Source organism: Medicago truncatula, chromosome 7 (assembly GCF_003473485.1).
Source record: "Medicago truncatula cultivar Jemalong A17 chromosome 7, MtrunA17r5.0-ANR, whole genome shotgun sequence".
Lineage (NCBI taxonomy): Eukaryota > Viridiplantae > Streptophyta > Magnoliopsida > Fabales > Fabaceae > Medicago > Medicago truncatula.
The window spans coordinates 34,742,434-34,764,068 of NC_053048.1; the positions used below are offsets into that span (position 1 = coordinate 34,742,434).

Genomic DNA, 21,635 nt, shown 5'->3' on the forward strand with positions numbered 1-21,635 from the left:
TAGATCTTTCAATAAGAACTGAACAAACACCGCGACAAGACGAGAAATCAAAAATAGGGCCGGCTATTTATATATAAAAATACAGTTATTCTATAAAGTAATTATAGAATAAAATGCAAGAAAATCCGTTCAAAATTAATATTAGGAAAATCAGTTTTGATTTGGAGGCCTATTTACTAATAACATGAGCAAAAATATTGGTGAATAGCCACATGTATAACCATAGTTTTAATATATATATTTTTTTGAGAAAAATAATTTTGAAATTTAAATAGTTAAATATATTATTTTTATAATTTTAATATTTTTAAATAGTTAAATATATAATAAAAATTAATTGAGTGGTATTAATTTTGAAAGAGAAGATAACGGCTTCTCTCTCTCCCGTGTACCATATATTTGAAACGGAATTTTTATTTATTTTTTTGTCAAAATTTTAAAAGGAACTTTCAAAAAAAATATTGAGATAAAAAAATTTTGTTTTTAAATGAGTTAAAAGAAAATAGGACGAACTTCTTTAAATTTCGGCCCATTAATAGCCAATAACCCAAATTATAACACTAAAACAAAGAAAATCATAAACCAAATATTCATTTCACCTTCTCATTCTCTCTCTCTCATTCAAGTGTTCTCCACCCGCATTAGAAACCCTAGCCGCTGCCACCCTATTTCTGGCGACTAACAACTCCGACCAGCCTTCTTTTTCCAAATGAAATGCATACTATTGAAGCTCTCTTTCTCCTCTATCTTTCTATCAAATTATATTTGCAAAAGGAGGAATCTTGAAAATTAGTAATTTTGAAATCTGTGTTGTCTAAACTTTCGTTGTTTCTTTGTAAATTTTTACCACGTTTGACCCCATCACTCAATACAAAACTCAAATGTTTCAGGATGCTTTAGAGTTCAGACCATGTTTTTGTCTGCCTATTAACTGAAATTGTCACTATAGCACCTAAATATATGCACAATACTTCTTCTTCTGCATCTACTACATCAATGGAGTGCAATTTTTTCTCAAACTTCATACATGCAACAACAACAACAAAAACAACATAAGAGACACTAAAAGATAAATATCAGATTTGTGTAATTTCTTCTCAACTTTATGCATGCAACAACAAAAACAACACCATAAGTGACTATATGTATCAGATCTGGTTTGGATTTGAGATTTTTTTAATAAATAAGTTTCACAAGTATTGAAACTGTAGATCAATCATTTATTTTTGAAATGTTTAAATTTCTCAAAATATTTTAGTTTTAATCTACAATTTCAGATATTCTCTCAACTGTCTATTTGTTCGTGTTGTTATATATATAATGAAATTACTTTGTTGATAATTTAAACCATTTTTTATCCGTCAAGCCACATAGTTTTGTATTTTTACAGATACATCTTTCTCAATTTATTTTAAGTTGTATGGTTTGAAAAATCATTAGTTTGTTTCTAGATCTGAGAAAAATTTATTAATTTCTTTAAATAACATAAATAATTTTTTTGGATCTAAAAACAAATTAATATACGATATTTCTTTTTTCAAGCCAAAAAGTTGCCATTTTGGTGGAATAAACATATGAACACGACATTTAATATATAATGCTAACTAAACTAAACACCGTGTTCCTCATTAACAATAATTTTTTTTTTATGAAGTGTTATAAAAAACTAATAGTGTTTTTTGTACAATAAATATAATTAGTAGATAATTACAGTCATAGACGCCACTTACTTAAACAAAATTATGTATACGGATTACAAATAAACTTTTTTCTTATGTATTTATCTTCATTTCTTCAAAACAATATTTAATCACACAAAAAATATACTGATCAAACTCTTCACGGTTTTCCTTTATCTTGTATTTAAGCATCTCTTTCTTTGTAGTTTGTTAAAGTGATAAGAACACCATTCAACTTTCCTGCAAAATATAATAGTTTTCAATTTTATTAGCAACATACATGACACTAATTCATCATTTTCAGCAAAAATTTATACAATATGTACTAAATTAATTAATTTGTCTTTTCATTTCCTCACAGTTGTCTCCTTACTTTGTTTGTAGTTTGCTGAAGGACAAAAACTCTATTCAACTTTCTGCAAAAACATATCTAGATCAAAATATGTAGTTAAAGATAAATACAAATAATGAAGATCAGAAGAACAAAGAAGAAATACATATTTTATTTTATTTTTTTGAACAAAGAGGTACATGATAGATTATGAAAAGAGTAAATTACTTACTTGTGTCTCATTTCTTTATTTGTAGTTTGCTGAAGAGATAGTTGAAGATTAAGACAAATAATGAAGATAAGAAAAACAAAAAAGAGGTACATATTAGATAATGAAGAGAGTAAATTTTAGACATCAAATACCCTTGTGGATCTCTGATAATTTTTTTTATTTTGCAGGACTTTCAACTACTTGTTTAGTTGTAAAATGAACAACTTTCAAGTTTCCTGCAAAATAAAATTAAAATAGTAGTTGGAGATTAGAAAGTTTGAAAAGAAGAAAAAGTATTGACATTTGTAGTTTAGGAGAAAGAAGTTGAGAATGACAAATATGAGTGAAAGTGACTTTGAATATATGGTTTCAAAATCTTTGTGTTTTAAAATTTAGGGGGGAGTTTTGAAATTTGAAATATGTGATATGACATGATGTAAGTCATGAATGACATTTTTTTTCATTGAAAAATGGGAAATTTTTAAAAGTAATGGAACTATGGGAATGGGAAAGACAGTTAGATTTCGTCAAGTCATTTGGAGAAAAATGTGTAAAAATTTGAAACCATAAAGTAATATTAATAGTTAGATGACGTCATCAGTTAGAAAAGGTAAATTTTAGATTTAAAAGTAACTAAACTAAAGACTTTGTTCAACTTGCATGATATCATCATAGTTACTCATGCCATCACCTAAACCGGTACTTTTTATTAGTTACAGGACATCATTAAAGTTACTTGAGGTAATTTAGTTCAATAAAATAAATTTATGACATGTTTTACCCCATTGTTAGGACGTGGCAATCAACCATTGTAGGGCATAAATATATTTTCCACAACATCTTCTCTTCTTATATTAAGAGAGATATATATAAAAATCGAAGTCCATCAAAATAAATAAATAAATTACATAGTTATTAGCGGAAATTACATAGTTATAAAAACCGGTACTTTTGTGTATAATAAATATTTTACAATATATTCCCTCAAAAAAATATTTTATAATTTATATAAGTGATTTTCTTAAAAAAAAAAATATAAATAAGTGATGACATGTCACATGGTTAATAATTATTTTGAAATTTATATGAGCGACAACTTGTTTATTATGTTCTATTTTTTTTTTTTAAATTAATTTCAGATAATGGTCATGTATAACTAATTTCCACTGATAACTGTAGACTAATTTATTTATTTTGTTGGACTTCATTTTTTAGATATTGTTAGAAGAAGTAGATGTTAGTAGATTTGTATCAGCGACAATTTCGCCATAATAATAACTATTAAAGTTTTTTTTTAAGTTAACAATAACAACTTGTTTCATGTATAATAAATATTTTATAATATATATATTTATATATCAGTGATGACATGTCACATGATTAATAATTATCTTAAAATTCATATCGGCTAAAACTTGTCTTTTTGTGTTATAATTATTTTGAATTTGTACTCAATGATAACAAATGCTGTATATAATTCTATTATTTTTTTAAGTTAGTTTTTCACTTACGATATGGTTTGAAAAAAAAGGAGAATAATGTTTTTTTGAAGGAAGGAGAATAATGTTTAATAATATATATCAGTGTATCTCTTGTCTCGTGTATAATAATTATTTTATAATATATATCAGCGATGACAAATCATATATTCAATATTCATGTCCTCGTAAGCTTAGCTCAGTTGGTTTGGATAATGCATAATATATCAAGGTTCAGGATTCTAACTCCGACCACTACCAAAATATGTTCAATACTTATTTTAAAATTTATATCAGCATGTCTTGTTTATAATAATTTTTTAAAAATTTTGCGAAGTGACAACTTGTCTCGTTTACAACAATTATTTTAAAATTCTGAAGTGATGAGTTGACCCTTGTATAATATATTTTGTCAATCTTTTTTAAAATTTGTCTCTTAAACTATTTATACATCGTCTGTTACTGCCTCACTTCAAATCCATACACATCACTCTTTTTCTACTACTCTCTTTGGTATGCTGTACATATCAAACGATCAATGTTTTACCGTTATTTTTATGTAACAATGAAATATATTTACCTTATGTTTTTATGAATATAAAAAAAAAATTAAATTTTAATATTCATTAATTAATGTAACAACACGTCTTTAGATCTTGTAAAAAAACACGTCGTTATATATATATATATATATATATATATATATATATGTGTGTGTAAAATAACATTTATTAAATTATATTTTTAGAGGTTAAATAAACTACTACTATTTTTTTAATATTTGATAAAGAAATTATTATTATTATATTTTATATATTTTTTAAAGAATTTATTTATTTTTATTTTTATTATGTTACACTAATTTTGCAATAAAAAAAGTCTATACCCCTTTACCCCTTTCTATCTCGTACAAACCTAGAGTATTTTTTTTTATAATTTTCTTTTTATTTTACTTTTTGTCATTTAAGTTTATTCCACACACACCATATTTATTTTAAAGTTAATTTTCTCTCTCTTCACCAAAGAAATCTGGAAAACTCTCTCATTCTCAAACAAACCCTAGCCTCCTTCAGTGTGTCTCCGGCGGTCGTTACATTGCTCCACCATCTTCATTTTTGAAAATCCATCACCATAAAAAGAGTCCCCTCCATCTTCTCTACAAAACCCATTTAAAAATATCAGGAACGGACAACCTTCGCCGGTGACCACCACGCCGGAGCTTGCAACCACCGTGCCGGGAAAGAGCTTACGTGTTTTCATCCCAATCTGGGTCAGAATTTTTACACAAACACTTAAACCTGGGCTGTTGTCTTCATCAAGGTCAAGTTCTTTACATATTTTGTTTCCATTACATGCAACAACAACAATACAAATATGAAATTGGATGTGATGTTGTATAACTAATGAATATATTTTGTATATTTGCTTTTTTGTTGTTGATATAATTATAAAATTGTGTTAGGACTGTTTTTGTTAAATATACATGATATGAAGGTCAACAACAAATGAAATAATTAATGATATTAGGAAAATGAATTCTTATACCTGCCGTGTTCTTCTTGTTGTCAAAGAGAGAATGAGAGAGCGAATGAGAGATTATTAAATTATGAAAGAGTAGTGAATGACAATATAAGAGTATTTGAAATTTGAAATTGAAAATTTGCCTCAAAAGTCAGTGTCTTTTGTTGGATGATATTGGAGTTGTAATAAAGAGGATGTAGTGAATTAAGAAGCAAATCTCATGCCAATAAATTTAGATATATGGAACAAAAAGGAAGTAGTAATAATCAATAATTAAAGTAGTAATTTAGATATATGTTAGTTTTTTTAAAAAAAAATTGGTCATAAAAGTAGAAGTTGAAAAAAAAACACAATGAGTCCTTATTCCATTACTTCAAATGCACATAGAAACGTATAGGAAAAAACAAAGGGTACTACTACTAGTGACACTTTCATTGCTCCATTTTTTCATAATTCTCCTACTTGATCTAATTCACCACCATTATTACCTCAAGGTCCTCCTCAAGTTGTTGTTATGAGTCCTTGTGCTGCTTGCAAGATTTTGAGGAGAAGATGTACTGTTGATAAGTGTGCTTTGGCATCTTATTTTCCTCCTATACTGATCCTGCCAAGTTTACCATTGCTCATAGAGTTTTTGGTGCTAGCAACATTGAAACTGAAAATGAATAACATTGAAAAACTGAACCTCATTATCTCAATAAACAATATGTAATGAGTGAATCAACCTAGGACTTTTAGCCTCACATTGAAGGTTCACACATAATGTTTGAAAGGAAAAGTGCGTAATGTGAAGATAATTTTCGGCTGCCTGCAACATCCTTATTTATAATCTTAGGGTATTACATAATAAGGATCCGAGTTTGAACAAGTAAATCCCAGCCCATGAAAAAAGCAAGTGGCACAAAACCGTAGTCGACTGCTTTAGATGTCATATTTGTGACCTTCAAGACATCTGAATTAGGTTTTGGGTTCAACATGCAAGTTGTTGCTCTACTTATTATATTTCCAACGAATGCTCGTACACTTCAATCCAATAATCACAACCCAAGTTATGGTCTACAGAGTGACCATAGATCAATATGCAAATAATTTCAAAAATTAGTCAAAGAAATACATCAGAGATTAATTATGACTCACCATTTAGAAACATGCTAACAAGCTGATATTAGGCTCAAACAGATCTCAAAATTTCAAAGTACAAAGCCAGAAAATATGTGCTTAAACGTGCAAATTAATATATTTTCAAAAATCCAAAATTAAGCCGAAAAAAAGCTTATGATAGACAACAATAAATAGTTAGACCTTAAATATTTTGACAGGACAAACTTAAGTCTTGCAAAATCTAACTTGGTGCAACGTATTTCCTCTAATGATGATGGTGTATGTGTTCCTCTTATTTGATCGCAAAACACTTCTTGTGATAATTTTTATTTTTACAAGAGTGATAGTTGGCCTTTAATAAAGTTTAATTATAAAAAGACTTAAATGTACTTTTAGCCCCCTCAATGTTTATAAACTAGCGATTTTGACCCCTAATTTCAAAAATAGCACATTTGCCCCCACTCCCATTTCAGTCCATTTTACAAAAATCAACACATACATAACCATCCACTTAACTAAATCAAACAACATGTAATTTTTTTTATTTTAAAATAAAAAACTAAGCAAACGTCACAATCTTACAAAAACGACCCCAAGTCCTAGAAATAGATTGTTTAAGTTGAAAAAAATCGAGGAAATAATGTGAAGATATTAACCATTAATTTTCACATTACCAATAATCTAAGGTTTAAGATAGATAATATGAAGATTAACAATCAAAATCTCCACATTATTTTCTCAATTTTTTTTTTTCCAACCAAGAGAAGAGAATCTACTACCCCAAATCCCTTTTCCTTATGCGCGCTTTTTATATAATCCTCCCTCAAAAAAAAAAAATATAATCCTCCCCAAGCAAATGTTTCAATCTCGCAACCAATTCTGTTTCGGTTAGTATTCAATTTCACTTCTATTAATAATTTTCTTGCTTCGTTCATCATGCTTCATCAATTTTTGCTTGTGTCACTATCTAGTTTTCAATTTTTTGTTATGGAAATTTCATACATAATTGTGCTTTTATCAAATGTATGTATCTGTTATGTGATGCTTGGTTCCACTTTTTGAGGGGGCAAAATTGATTCTAGAGCTCTAGAATTGATTCACATGTTTGGTTGCTTTCGAGTAGAATTGATTTTGCTTGATTCTACTTGAAGTTCGGATTTGTAGCTTTTGGTTGTAAATGAGTTTTATACACAAATTTAAAATTCAACTCACTTTTACATGAATGTATAGAAACACAATTCATTTTACCTTCAACTCACTTTTAGTCGTAATCTATTTTACAGAATCAATTTACTCAAAACTGTGGTGAAGAAGAATGAGTTGCATGTTAACAACGTTGTCACAAAAGAGAGAGGTTGATTCTATCATCAGAGACACTATTGATAAGGTTCTTGTCCTGCGCTTTGGTCGTGAATCTGATCCTAACTGTCTCCACCTCGATCAAATTGTATGTTTTCCTTTTGTCTCCTTTTTTAATTTATCTTGTTTTATTTTTTGAATTTTATATGATTCACAATTCTAACCCTTTACTTTTCATTTGTGTTGTTGATACAGCTTTCTAAAGCAGCAAGAGAGGTGTCCAAATTCGCAACGGTGGCACTTGTTGATGTTGACTCTCCTGACATTCAAGTTTATGTCAAATATTTTGACATCACTTTGATTCCATCTACACTGTTTTTCTTCAATGCCCATCACATGAAAATGGATTCTGGGTATGATATTGTTACTTCCTTTGTGTTTTTGCTTTTGTTTATTGCTTCCTGCTCTTTTTTTTTTTTGAACAATCGCTTCCTGTTCTGATTTTATGTTCAATTATTTTTAGTTGGTTCTTTAGTTCCGTTATGTTTGTGTAATTGGTAGATATTGTGTTAGATGATTTGCTTATAGTTATGATTCCTATTGAAAAGTATTGCAGGAAACAAAAAATGTACTTCCATATTTTGAAACTTGATGATATTTGTAGTCTGTCTCTTATTTATTAAATTTAAAATTTCCCTTTGGATGTTGATGTTATTCTGTTATATACATGAATTAGTACCAGAATAGATGGTTAGTTTCATTAACTATTTGTTCTACAATGCTTATATGTTCTTATAGTTGAGATTTGAGATCATTTCGTGAAAAGTTGAGGATTTGAAGTTGGCTTATAGAAGGTCTGAAAACTGGAATTGATCCTTCCTCTTCAATTTTTACAGCATTGATCATTATGTATCTGTAAACTTCGATTCATGTGTGTTTAGAGGCGTGAGTGGGCATGTGGGGAAGGAGGGGAGAAGAGAGTTTGTTGGTTAAGAAAGACCTTCCTTTAGTAAATTGTCCTAAAGTCCAAACAAAGTTGTACGAATCAAATGTCATTCAAATAATTTAGGGAGGATATATCTATGTTGAGATGAGTTTGCTCATATTGTGAACTCTCTCAACTAAGCTATCCATTTATGTTTTCTCTTTTTGTTTTAAAGTTAGGAGTTAGGACCTAGTTGCCTCTTATTGTGTATGTGTGTTGTACTACTGCATTCTTTTTAGCTTTTTATCGGTTGTACCTCCTAAACATGTATTTATGGGTGCTTAATTCACCTAATGTTTTAAAATATAGAACCTTTAGACCTTTACTTTTGGTCACTTTTGTCGAGTTAAAATTTGCAGGTAATATTTTAAATTTGTTATCTTTTGAGTGATATAAAAAATTGAGGCATGGAGGACCTCATGATAAAAATTACTATGTGAAATGTTAAAAAATCCCAACATTGGATGAGACAAGGCCTGAAAATGTATTTAAAAGTTGGGGGAGTCCTCACCTTACAACCCAGTTTTGTAATGGTTTAGTTAGGCTCAACCCACATTCTAAGAAGAAACACCACTTAAGCAGGCCTATTATTTTAAGCTAAATGAGTTTGCTCTAAAAGTAAATAGCTACCTTTACACCGGTAAATACAATCTGAACTAATCAATCACTCAAATGTTGGGTAAGTTTGGTTTTTGAAGTGAAGCTTATTCAAATCAAGTATTGGGTCTAATAAATGTTGCAATGTAATGTACGCCTGAGCCTGAGTCTATGAAACTTTTCATTATCTCTATAGTGCAATTAAACCATGTTTACTCAAAAGCTTTAGATGGTGTAAATGCAAACTATTAACTTTTTGTATTTGGTAATCCCCTGTTCTGCAAATGTTGGCTTAGATCTCTATGTTTATCTTATGTTCTGACTTATATCAATGAATTTAGGGAGTCTGCTTTTTTATTTTTTTCTCTTACTTTATTTTATGTAGGACTGCAGATCATACTAAATGGATTGGTGCTTTTCACAAAAAGCAAGACTTCATTGATGTGGTTGAGGTACGTATCCCTGTTTGCTGGATCCATAATGTTATTCGTGTGGATCTTTCATCTTAGTGGCATGATTATCAATTGCTTAAACTACTGATAGCTTTTAATATTAAATTTATAGGTAAAATAGTAATAGATGATGATTATATGAAGATTTACAAGATTATGTAGTCCAAGCGTGAAAGTATGTGCAATAGTCTTATAGATAATATTGTTAAAAAAAAAGAGTCTTATAGATAATAAATTAGCGATAAATCATATCCTAGTCATTCCAAAACAAACAGAATACTTTCAATTACAAAAAAATATTCTAAAACAAAATGATAAATCATATCCTAGTCATTCCACATTGAGAAAATCAGCCTCTATGCCTGGCTCAGATGAGGACAAGTCAACTCAGCAACTTCAAGAAATCCACTATCATCCAAACTCATCTCTAGCGACATCCCATATTTTACTTTCCTCTTGATGATATTGGGGAGTGGTCCTTGATAGAAGTCGAAGGTTACTATGCACATATACTAAAGCTTCCGCTCTATGTGGTGTCATCTTGTTTCTCTTCAAAAATGGATAAATGAATATGTACTTCAATTTCTTTCACAACATGAAGATGGACAAGGTTGTTCAAGTAGCTTAGGTGCATCCTTTTGAAGTAATAGACCTCGAGCACCATGAACCAATCACCATACTTTTGGATCCATCTCATCTTTATCAACTAGAGAATCAAATTGTCAAAACCTTCTCTTCCATCTGAGAAGTTTGCAAACTCTGTTCACTTTCCTTCTTTCATCTACAACATGAAACAATCTTCTGAAACATTTTTCTCTTTCCTCAGTGAGCTCAATGGATAAGTGAAGATACTAATAGAGTCCCTCCACATCAAGCCATTGAGCTTCCTGAGGAAAGAGAAAAATGTTTTAAAAGGTTGTTTCCTGATGTAAATGAAAGGAAAAAAAGTGAACATAGAGTTTGCCAACTTCTCAAATGGAAGAGAAGGATTTGACAATCTTGATGATAGAGATAAGATGGATCCATAAGCATGGTGGTTGGTTCATGGTGCTCGAGTTCCATTAGTTGAAAAGGTTGCACTTAAGCTACTTGCGCAACCTTGTTTATCTTCATCTTGTGAAAGAAATTGGAGCACATATTCATTCTTTGAAGAGAAACAAGATGACACCACATAGAGCGGAAACTTTAGTATATGTGCATGGTAACCTTCGACTTCTATCACGGAACACTCCTCAATTTCATCAAGAAATGTGGGATGCCGCTGGAGATGAGTTTGACTGATAGTGGATTTCTTGTAGTCGTTGACTTGTCTTTAGATGAGCCATGCTGATTTTCTGAATGTGGAGTGACTAGGATATGATTTGATCATTTTGTTGTAGAATATTTTTTCGTAAATGAAAGTACTCAGTTTGTTTTGCTTGATTTATGTCTTCTTTTGGTTGATTGAAGTACTGAGTTTAAATGAACATAAATTTTGCTTCTCATTTTACTCTTTATAAACTGTGCTCATAAATTGCTTTATTTTATTAATATATATAGCAGTGCCCGTGTCCTATGTTTTTTAATTAGCGATGTCCCCGTTTCTGAGTCCGTGCTTCACAGGCATGCGCATACTGCTGAAATATAGATAATCTAGAATAGAACATATAAGATCTTACTATAGCAAAAATTGGTGAAAGAAATTTGATGTATTTGGTCAAAAATTTGGCATACATCAACTTTCTTTTACAAATTTTTGTTTATATTTGAGACTGGAGGCAGTAGATCGTAATATGACGGAATCTTAAGAATAGTTCAAAAGAAAAACAAGACATACCCCCTTACAACTTAAAAGAGTAGAGAGTTCCTTTTATTATTTTTTGGGAGTAGAGTAGAGAGTTCTTTAGCAGCACAAGAAACTCTTTATAATGAGCAAGACTCTCTTCAACACTACAATTAATGTTTGATTCAGAAGTTGATCTAGAAATAGCTACTTCTTTAGCACCAGCTGCCATACAAGCTTCAAAACCATATAAACGTAACCTTCCGCAACTATCGATAAATTCTCAGAAAGCTAATGCAATTACACAACATGATAAGGATTCTTTCTGGGGGGTAGGGGTGAAGGTTACACCAAAACAAGAATGATTTTGTCAAACAAACCCTTGAAGGTTGAATGTTTTCAGGATTGACTCATGTGCCTTCTGGTCCTTTTCGCAACCAGACAATATCAAAAGAAAAACTTCTGGTTAATATATGAATCACATAACATAACAGAAAAATAATGCAATTCAACTATCTAGGCAGAAAGATTAGAAATATCAGAGTTACTTACAGCAAAGGAATGTGCCAAATATTTGGAACATCACAGAGAGTGAGTATGTTTAATAACTGCAGATACATAGTTTGCTTTAAGAACATTATGTAATGCTTATCATAAGCTAAGTGAAACAGTGTTGAGTTATTTTGTGTCAGTTGCTGGGGTTGGTAACTGTTGGTTGGCGGCTTGGATTGTGCGGCATGACCTGAGGAGGGTCGTACCAGAGGGGTTTGCAGTTTCGCGTGACTGCGTGAGAGAGAACTACGGAGAGGGTCTTGTGACGCACCACTGGGAGAAGAGAAGGGCAGTCATGCAGTGGTGGCACTTTGGAAGGCTTCCACCATCAGAGAATTTGAGTGAGTTTAGAAGTTTAGAGAGAAGAGTGTAATGTGAATCTTAGGAATTTAGAGTGGTTTGGGTCTCTTGCATCTGAGGTGCAAAACAAAAACTCCAGGGTGCTCAAAATGAAAAAAATATTGTGGTATGTGCAGTTGCACATCCTCTCACCTACACGTGGGTCCGCTCCCGATTCTTCCACCTCTAAGTATTGGACTTTCATTTATCTAGTCAACCCTCTTTACCGCTGTTTTTATGGAGTTTCTCCACATATGTCCAAATTACCTTCGAAGAGATTCCATAATCTATTCTATGGTGAGAGCCCCTTCATAGTTCATAAATAAAATCATCATGTGTTTGTAAAGTATTTTACTGAGAAAGAGGGTCTTTTTCTGATGGCTAGTTGTAATTTGTAATTCCTGAGAGGACACAAAAAGCACTTCCCATTTCGGTGGGGAAAATGAAGAATGCTGGCTTATTGGCTTGATTTAGCGCAGCCACATGTCCCCCTTTTTAGCATATATTTGGTTAGAACGTGCTTAGTCATTTGTAAATTCCTTCTCAATATTTGATGCTTTCAAGTTTCCTTTGTTTTTCGAGTTTCTGTTCTATTCTTAAATCTTTTATATGGGAGTGCTTAACAAGGATGGACCCGAGTCGCCCTTGTGCTTCATTTCTAATGATTAATTTTTTAGGTACACCATATCTAACAATTATGAATAATAAAGAGTAGTTCTTTGTGTTTTCGACCCAAAAAATCCACTAGAATAGGATAGGAGAAAGTGGTTTGTTCTCTCAACAAATAGACAAAGGGAGTGTTACTCTGTCATTTTACTTGAATATATCAAATTTAAGTTTGTCCACTCCTGGTGTTGATTCCCAAATCCATACTTGATGAATTTTGAGTGCATTTTTCTTTGGCAACACCAAGTTAGTATTCTAGTAGATTTCTTTTGTTTCTGTTATATTATTTTAAGATTTAATTTAAGAAGTTAGATATCTGGAAATGTTTTCTTCCAAGTATTTGTTAAGAATATTGATGAATCTGTTTTTACATTTCGACAGACAATATTTAGAGGAGCAATGAATGGAAAGCTCATTGTGAATTGTCCTCTCCCGCCTGAAAGGATACCAAAATACCAATTACTGTACAAGGATGTCTAGAAATTTATTTAACTCAAACCACCCTCCCCTTTTTTCCTCTTTCCCTTGTAAAAAGTCAAATTATAGTTTTTTTTTTCTTCTGTTTTTCTTTCTCACCTTTTTCTTAGCAGATGCTGACTTATAATAGTAAGACATGTATATGGGATTTTTTACATGTTGGTTCGACCATTAATGAAACAAAAAGCAGATATTCGTCATTTGATTTGAACTCAAGTTGATTAGTATTAGTATTTCATTCATTTATCTCTGCTTTCCTTGTTTTTCAACAAACAAACAAAAAAATAAGAGTAAGTCTTACTTGACCACAACCCAAATCAAAGATTAATTCGGCACGCACTGATGACAATTTTTAAAAGAGTAAACAACTAGACGGTGTGACTAATTTTTTTATTATTCGTATGTGTGCGTCTAAATAGTTTTAATTTGTGGTTTTGTCCAAGTAAATATTTTCGACACGTTCCAATGTATTTTCAACACGTTCCAATGTGGTTTCAACGTGAATATTAAGACGCTACAAATGTAGCATTAAAGTGGACACATTTTTGGTAAGATTGACGTGAAAACAAACACATACTAAGACAATTTGACAACTTGTAAACGTGATATTTTTCCCAATTGAAGTAGACAAACATTGCTTATCAATAGATTTCGATCAAACACAGATTTAATTGCCCCAGTATACTATTTGAGCTCAAAATATATTTTTAACTTGTTAAGTGCTAAATTAAAAGTTTATATCAAAAACATCATTTTTGAAATTTTTACTTTAGGATGTCATTGAGATATATAAGGATTAACTTATTAAGTCGTATCTGTTAAAAATCATTAACCTATATATGTCTTAGTGACAAATCAAGTAGTGTTAGATTTATGGAAGTCTTAGTGACAAATCATTAATCTACTGTCCTGGTCATCTAAAGAAACAGCGCTCAGCAGCTGCTACAAGCACATAACAGCAGCATAGCTGCAGCATCCCATACCTGGCAGTAACAGCCCCCAAAAACACCAACCAAACACTCCATGTTACTTTCAAAATGAGAAAAAAGATTATTGCAAGGATTTAATCATGATTACTTTTCTATGATATTTTGTATTACTTAATCTCAGACAAGATTACCTACTAACTTATTATTTCTAAAACATTCTACTATTGCCAACGCATAAATCCAAAGCCTAGACATATGATGTGTTTTCATCTCTTCATTGTATGTTAGTCATCATACATTGAAAGTATTTTATTTCTATCCTTATCTACACAAGGTGTTTTCTCTTATATCAATACCATGACATCAGAAAGTTTTTCTATATATAACAGTTTGTTCAAATTAATTATTTATAGATTAAGCTTACTTATTTGACACTTAATGTTTAAGCTTTTTAAACAAAAGTCATAGAGACAAGACAACTTTTAACTAGCCAAACCATTAAGTAAAATTCTTGGTAAACCCTTAGAGTTGTGACACGTAAAATCTATATATAGTTCAAGACACCTCATATCTTATAGTGATTTTATAGTTCAATACATACGAGCCACATGCTGATTCATATGTGCTACACACTTAGTAGCAAGTAATTGAGGCTGCAACTAACAATAAGAAAACCAATTAGAAGCAAATGAAAAGGCAAATAAGATAAAATTGGGATGGTAACAACGATCTCAGCAAAGGAAATTACATCAGGGTGCTCAATTACAAACGCATGCTTTGTCATTCTATTTTTATGCTCTTTTAAACTACAAAACAATCATTCAAAGCATTCCACCTTTAGTAAATTCCGAGTTGACAACAACACATTAGTAAACCTAGGAAAAGGAGTTCGTAAGTTCATACATGGTCTGCAAAATAGTTGTATTCCAAGGATCAAGTTCCCGACAAATAACTCAGGAATGACACTTGTAATATTCATCGCATGGACCTTGTTTTACCAAACCATTAATACTCTTCATTAGTGTATAAAAATTAGGAATTAATTTGATATTAAAAAAATGATATCAAAAAATTGAAAACTAGATAGTGACACAAGCAAAAATCGAAGCAAGAAATGAACGAAGCAAGAAAATTATTAATAGAAGTGAAATTGAATACTAACCGATACATAATTGGTTGCGAGATTGAAACATTTGCTTGGGGAGGATTATATTTTTTTTTTTTGAGGGAGGATTATATAAAAAGCGCGCATAAGGAAAAGGGATTTGGGGTAGTAGATTCTCTTCTCTTGGTTGGAAAAAAAAAAATTGAGAAAATAATGTGGAGATTTTGATTGTTAATCTTCATATTATCTATCTTAAACCTTAGATTATTGGTAATGTGAAAATTAATGGTTAATATCTTCACATTATTTCCTCGATTTTTTTCAACTTAAACAATCTATTTCTAGGACTTGGGGTCGTTTTTGTAAGATTGTGACGTTTGCTTAGTTTTTTATTTTAAAATAAAAAAAATTACATGTTGTTTGATTTAGTTAAGTGGATGGTTATGTATGTGTTGATTTTTGTAAAATGGACTGAAATGGGAGTGGGGGCAAATGTGCTATTTTTAAAATTAGGGGTCAAAATCGCTAGTTTATAAACATTGAGGGGGCTAAAAGTACATTTAAGTCTTTTTATAATTAAACTTTATTAAAGGCCAACTATCACTCTTGTAAAAATAAAAATTATCACAAGAAGTGTTTTGCGATCAAATAAGAGGAACACATACACCATCATCATTAGAGGAAATACGTTGCACCAAGTTAGATTTTGCAAGACTTAAGTTTGTCCTGTCAAAATATTTAAGGTCTAACTATTTATTGTTGTCTATCATAAGCTTTTTTTCGGCTTAATTTTGGATTTTTGAAAATATATTAATTTGCACGTTTAAGCACATATTTTCTGGCTTTGTACTTTGAAATTTTGAGATCTGTTTGAGCCTAATATCAGCTTGTTAGCATGTTTCTAAATGGTGAGTCATAATTAATCTCTGATGTATTTCTTTGACTAATTTTTGAAATTATTTGCATATTGATCTATGGTCACTCTGTAGACCATAACTTGGGTTGTGATTATTGGATTGAAGTGTACGAGCATTCGTTGGAAATATAATAAGTAGAGCAACAACTTGCATGTTGAACCCAAAACCTAATTCAGATGTCTTGAAGGTCACAAATATGACATCTAAAGCAGTCGACTACGGTTTTGTGCCACTTGCTTTTTTCATGGGCTGGGATTTACTTGTTCAAACTCGGATCCTTATTATGTAATACCCTAAGATTATAAATAAGGATGTTGCAGGCAGCCGAAAATTATCTTCACATTACGCACTTTTCCTTTCAAACATTATGTGTGAACCTTCAATGTGAGGCTAAAAGTCCTAGGTTGATTCACTCATTACATATTGTTTATTGAGATAATGAGGTTCAGTTTTTCAATGTTATTCATTTTCAGTTTCAATGTTGCTAGCACCAAAAACTCTATGAGCAATGGTAAACTTGGCAGGATCAGTATAGGAGGAAAATAAGATGCCAAAGCACACTTATCAACAGTACATCTTCTCCTCAAAATCTTGCAAGCAGCACAAGGACTCATAACAACAACTTGAGGAGGACCTTGAGGTAATAATGGTGGTGAATTAGATCAAGTAGGAGAATTATGAAAAAATGGAGCAATGAAAGTGTCACTAGTAGTAGTACCCTTTGTTTTTTCCTATACGTTTCTATGTGCATTTGAAGTAATGGAATAAGGACTCATTGTGTTTTTTTTTCAACTTCTACTTTTATGACCATTTTTTTTTAAAAAAAAACTAACATATATCTAAATTACTACTTTAATTATTGATTATTACTACTTCCTTTTTGTTCCATATATCTAAATTTATTGGTATGAGATTTGCTTCTTAATCCACTACATCCTCTTTATTACAACTCCAATATCATCCAACAAAAGGCACTGACTTTTGAGGGAAATGATGAACTCCGCAACTTATTAATAACCCTTTTAAGCATGTCTGCGAGTGCGATCTAGCCAACCAATTAACCGTGCTAACAATGGTTTCACAACACTAATATATTACTCATAATCCCAATTTCATAATCAATCAACCAATTAAACACTAATAGATTCATATAAAAGAATCCAAAATCAAAAAACCCTAATTAAAAAAAAGGAGATTCGTTCATTCAGATTGTTCTGTCGAGTGTTAGAAAACGAACCTGGAAGAAATCTGTCGAGGAAGAAATCTGGAAAGCGTGCGCCACAGAGCTGGAGGAAGAAATCTGTCGAGGAAGAAATCTCAATTTCATAATCAATCAACCAATTAAACACTATTAGATTCATATAAAAGAATCCAAAATCAAAAAACCCTAATTATAAAAAAGGAGATTCGTTCATTCAAATTGTTCTGTCGAGTGTTAGAAAACGAATCTGGAAGAAATCTCTCGAGGAAGATGTCGAGGAAGAAATCTGGAATTTTGATGAAGAATGTGATTATTTTTCAATCATTCCATGTGATTGATCAAAGTAAGTAGTAAAATGTGATTTTGAGGAAGAAATCTGGAATTTTGATGTAAAATGTGATTATTTTGATGAAGTATATGATTAATTTTCAATCACATGGAAAGCGTGTGCAAGTTGGGCCTTTTGATGAAGCTGAATGAATTTTGATGGTGAAGATGCATGAATTGGTCGTGATTGAAAAATATTTACTACTACTGTGCTTATCCAATTTGGATGTAAGTATATAGCAATTGATAGATCATTGTGCCCTAATTCTTAGCATTTTTGCATGACTTATTGGGGTAAATTTTCAAAGCTTTTATGTACTTCATTTCTTAACTCTTAATGCTAGGTGCATTTAGAAACTAAATTTGAGGCTAAAATAATTGAAGCAATATATGAGCAAGTAAATGGTTGTTGTCCTTGACGATGATTTAGATCCGAATGTATTGTAGGATTTGATGCCGAAGAATCGCTAGACCTAATGTTGATGAAGAGAAATTTGAAGTTACGAATTGCTAAATATGAAAGATATTTAGACCAAAATCATACATATGAAAATATAGCATAATTAAACAAGGGTTTTGCTAGAAGTCACATATGAAGGTGTCTTTTAGCAACTCACACCTTAATGTGTGATTTCCACTTTTTAAGTTAGGGAAATGTTAACTAGTTTTAGCAAATGCTCATAGAATAACTTCCTAAAAGATCCTTCATAAAAGGTGTCTTCTAGCAAAACTCATTACACAATATTATTAATATCATAAGTTCATAACTGTGTACCTTGAATAGTTGAGAATAGTTGATTGAGAATAGTTGAAGAATCCATTGAGACTTGAGAGAATTAAAGTTTTTGAGAAATGTTTATGCCGCCTTACTTATCAAGTTTTCTTTGTTTCCGGTGTATCTAATTTAATGGGATAGTTAGATTATATGCTCATTAGGGGAGGCAAGGACCTCTCAAATGAGTTGACTAATAAGAACGGCTCAATCCATCACGCTCTGTTGACATTAAGCCCAATATAAATAACAAGTACAATAACATTAAATATTTAATACCATATATTTCATTTATATTTTAATAATTAATAAAGGTAAATCAAGTTCCGTTAGTTTAACTCAATTAACAGGGACATTGCATAATTTATGCAGGGGCCGGGGTTCGAACTCTGAACACCCCAATTCTCCACATTTAAATGTGTGAGCTCAAGCCACTAGACTGATAGAAAAAAAAGAAAAAAAAAACATGATTTTCTAACTTGCAGTGCTTAACGTGTAATAAATGCCCTTTTTTTTTGAAGTTTCCAAGTCTTATGAATGAGTCAATTAATTAGCTTTTTTCTTAAAAATCATTTTTTCCTCTCTCTCTTCTATTTTTTCTCAAATGCTCTACTGATATATTTTTGAATTATCAAAAATAAAATATATATTAAACACCAAAAGCAACTCCTCTAGCATAAGGTGTGTCAAATGAGTTACTTTAAAAACAATGAGTCATACAAGCAATCAGAAACCAACTATTAAGCGATGCCCAAGCATTGAAAGGGACTTGAACACCACCTATATGTACTAAACCTAAAAACAACATTTTTGACTTTCAACCAGGCTAAAGACATATATTTAACTTTATCTAACAACCTGGGAATAGAAGTTACAATATTGTTGAAGAGTCTGTTATTACGTTCGTTCCATAAAATTCAAACGCACAAAAGCCAAATAAGCTAAAGGAAAGCTCGAGTTGCTTTACCACCACCTGTAAAGTTCACAAACCGAAGAAAAAGATCTAGTAGAACATTGGTGTCACACCTATAATACCCAATTAATGGCGCACAAAAGGCCATAAAGATGAAAAAGCATCGCAAGATAAAAACAAATGTTGTGGCATGAAATATGACCTTCTTCAGTTTTAATCTCCGTAAATTTTCAATTAATTACTCCATGAAATATGATTCATCCCTTTCCCTTAATTTTCGTCAATTTTTCTTTTACCCACTAGTTAAAAATCAGTGTCAAGGAGTATGATTCTTTCCTATCTAGTTTGCAATACTTTATTTCATTTAGAATTTGATTGTAAGGTACTCCATCCGTCCTTAATTATAAGACCCTTTTGAGAATTTTTTTTTACCCCTTTTTATAAGACCCTTTGTTATTTCCAACTACATTAATTATTTCTTTACCTACATGCCCCTATTTATTATACATCTTTTTCTTCAATCAGCAATAAGTAGCATATGGAAAACATAAACTAACTCTCTTTCTTAAGGATAAAATTGTAAAAACAATAGTGATTACAAACAACTTTAATACAAATATCCGCTTTCTTAATTCCCATGATTTTAGCAAAAGGGTCTTATAATTAGGGACGGAGGGAGTATATATTAATTGATGGGAACATGCATGAATCACTATCCAAAATTGAAGATTCAACGTGATGTATGTATAGACTTTGATCTGGTTTGTTTGCAATCACTATAAAAATGAGAGAGAGCCTTTTAGGAAAAAGAGGGAGAGAAAAACAGTTTTCAAGAAAATGTTTAATTAAATGACTCATTTAATAAGACTTATAAAACCCCAAAAATTCATGCATTTATTATTCCTTAAGCTTTGTGCAACCTTGCACATGTTAGAAAAACCCAACAAAATATCTAAAAATAGTATACAACGGCAAAATATTTAAAAAGGATTTTTCTAACATGTGCAAATTTGCACATGTTAAAGATACTAAAGTAGTAAGTTTATATTGGAACTTGTGTATTTTACATTAAATATATATTCTTTTTTATAACAAGTGTGATTTTCAATAAAAAGTTGCTTCTTTTAGTATCCTTAACATGTGCAAATTTGCACATGTTAGAAAAATCCATTTAAAAATAATACTCCCTCCGTTTCAAAATACATGTCCAAGTCAACCACTTCACATATGCCAATGCATAATTTTGACTGTTAATATATTTAATTTTCTAAAGTAAAAAATTATAAAAATTTAATATTTTGAAAATATTTGTCGAGACAAATCAAACAACATCTTACATGCTAATATTTGTATTTATATATTAGTTAAAAAGTATGGTCAAAGTAAGTCAAGTGAATAGTGCACATTGCAAAAATTGGACATGTATTTTGAAACGGAGGGAGTATGATAAAGGTTTAAATATGCAAACCGTCCCTGACTCCCTGTAATTTGAGCGCATTTTGATTTTCGTCCCTGTAGAAAAAATAAAATTAATTACATCCCTGTAAAAAAAATTTTATTTAAATATGTCCCTGACCCCACTTCATTGGTGATTTGGCAAGGTTTTAGGCCACGTGGCAAGTGCTGACTGTGCAACTTATGCCACACGGCGCTCTGTGCAACTGCCATGTGGCCCAAAACCTTGCCAAATCACCAATGAAGTGGGGCCAGAGACATTTTTAAAACAATTTTTTTTTTACAGGGATGTAATTAATTTTCTATTTTTTACAGGGACGAAAATCAAAATGCTTTCAAATTACGAGGGCGGTTTGCATATTTAAGCATATGATAAAACATAAATCACCGAAATATCTATACTTTCGGATCTGCAACATTGACGTCCAAATCATTGCTTGAATTTATAATTGATTGATGTAGATCTTTCAATAGAAACTCCAATTTTTATTTTTTCTGTTACATGACGTAAGTTGATTTAATTTTTTTTTTAAATTTCATTACACTTATGCTTCTAGGGAATGAAA

At 31.0% G+C, this 21,635-nt stretch overlaps 1 protein-coding gene across 2 annotated transcripts; it reads left to right on the plus strand.

The window, feature by feature from the left end:
* The first annotated feature begins 4,682 nt into the window (after nucleotides 1-4,682).
* LOC120577112 (thioredoxin-like protein 4B) lies at nucleotides 4,683-13,661 on the plus strand. 2 transcript variants are annotated; one of them, XM_039828109.1, is made up of 5 exons: nucleotides 4,683-5,019; nucleotides 7,605-7,768; nucleotides 7,876-8,033; nucleotides 9,588-9,654; nucleotides 13,355-13,453. In XM_039828109.1, exons 2-5 carry the CDS (start codon nucleotides 7,637-7,639, stop codon nucleotides 13,451-13,453), a joined length of 456 nt encoding a protein of 151 aa, XP_039684043.1. In that variant the 5' UTR covers nucleotides 4,683-5,019; nucleotides 7,605-7,636. The 2 variants fall into 2 exon arrangements, with proteins under 2 accessions (XP_039684043.1, XP_039684042.1); XM_039828108.1 differs by lacking the exon at nucleotides 4,683-5,019 and adding an exon at nucleotides 7,068-7,208 and having other exon boundaries at nucleotides 13,355-13,661.
* Nucleotides 13,662-21,635: the final 7,974 nt, after the last annotated feature.

What these genes read in the sequence shown, in the direction of transcription:
- LOC120577112 (XM_039828109.1), top strand. Translation starts at nt 7,637, where the DNA reads ATGAGTTGCATGTTAACAACGTTGTCACAAAAGAGAGAGGTTGATTCT. An exon ending in CACATGAAAATGGATTCTGG is followed by an intron (nt 8,034 to 9,587) that starts GTATGATATTGT and finishes TATTTTATGTAG; the next exon opens with GACTGCAGATCATACTAAAT. An exon ending in ACTTCATTGATGTGGTTGAG is followed by an intron (nt 9,655 to 13,354) that starts GTACGTATCCCT and finishes ACATTTCGACAG; the next exon opens with ACAATATTTAGAGGAGCAAT.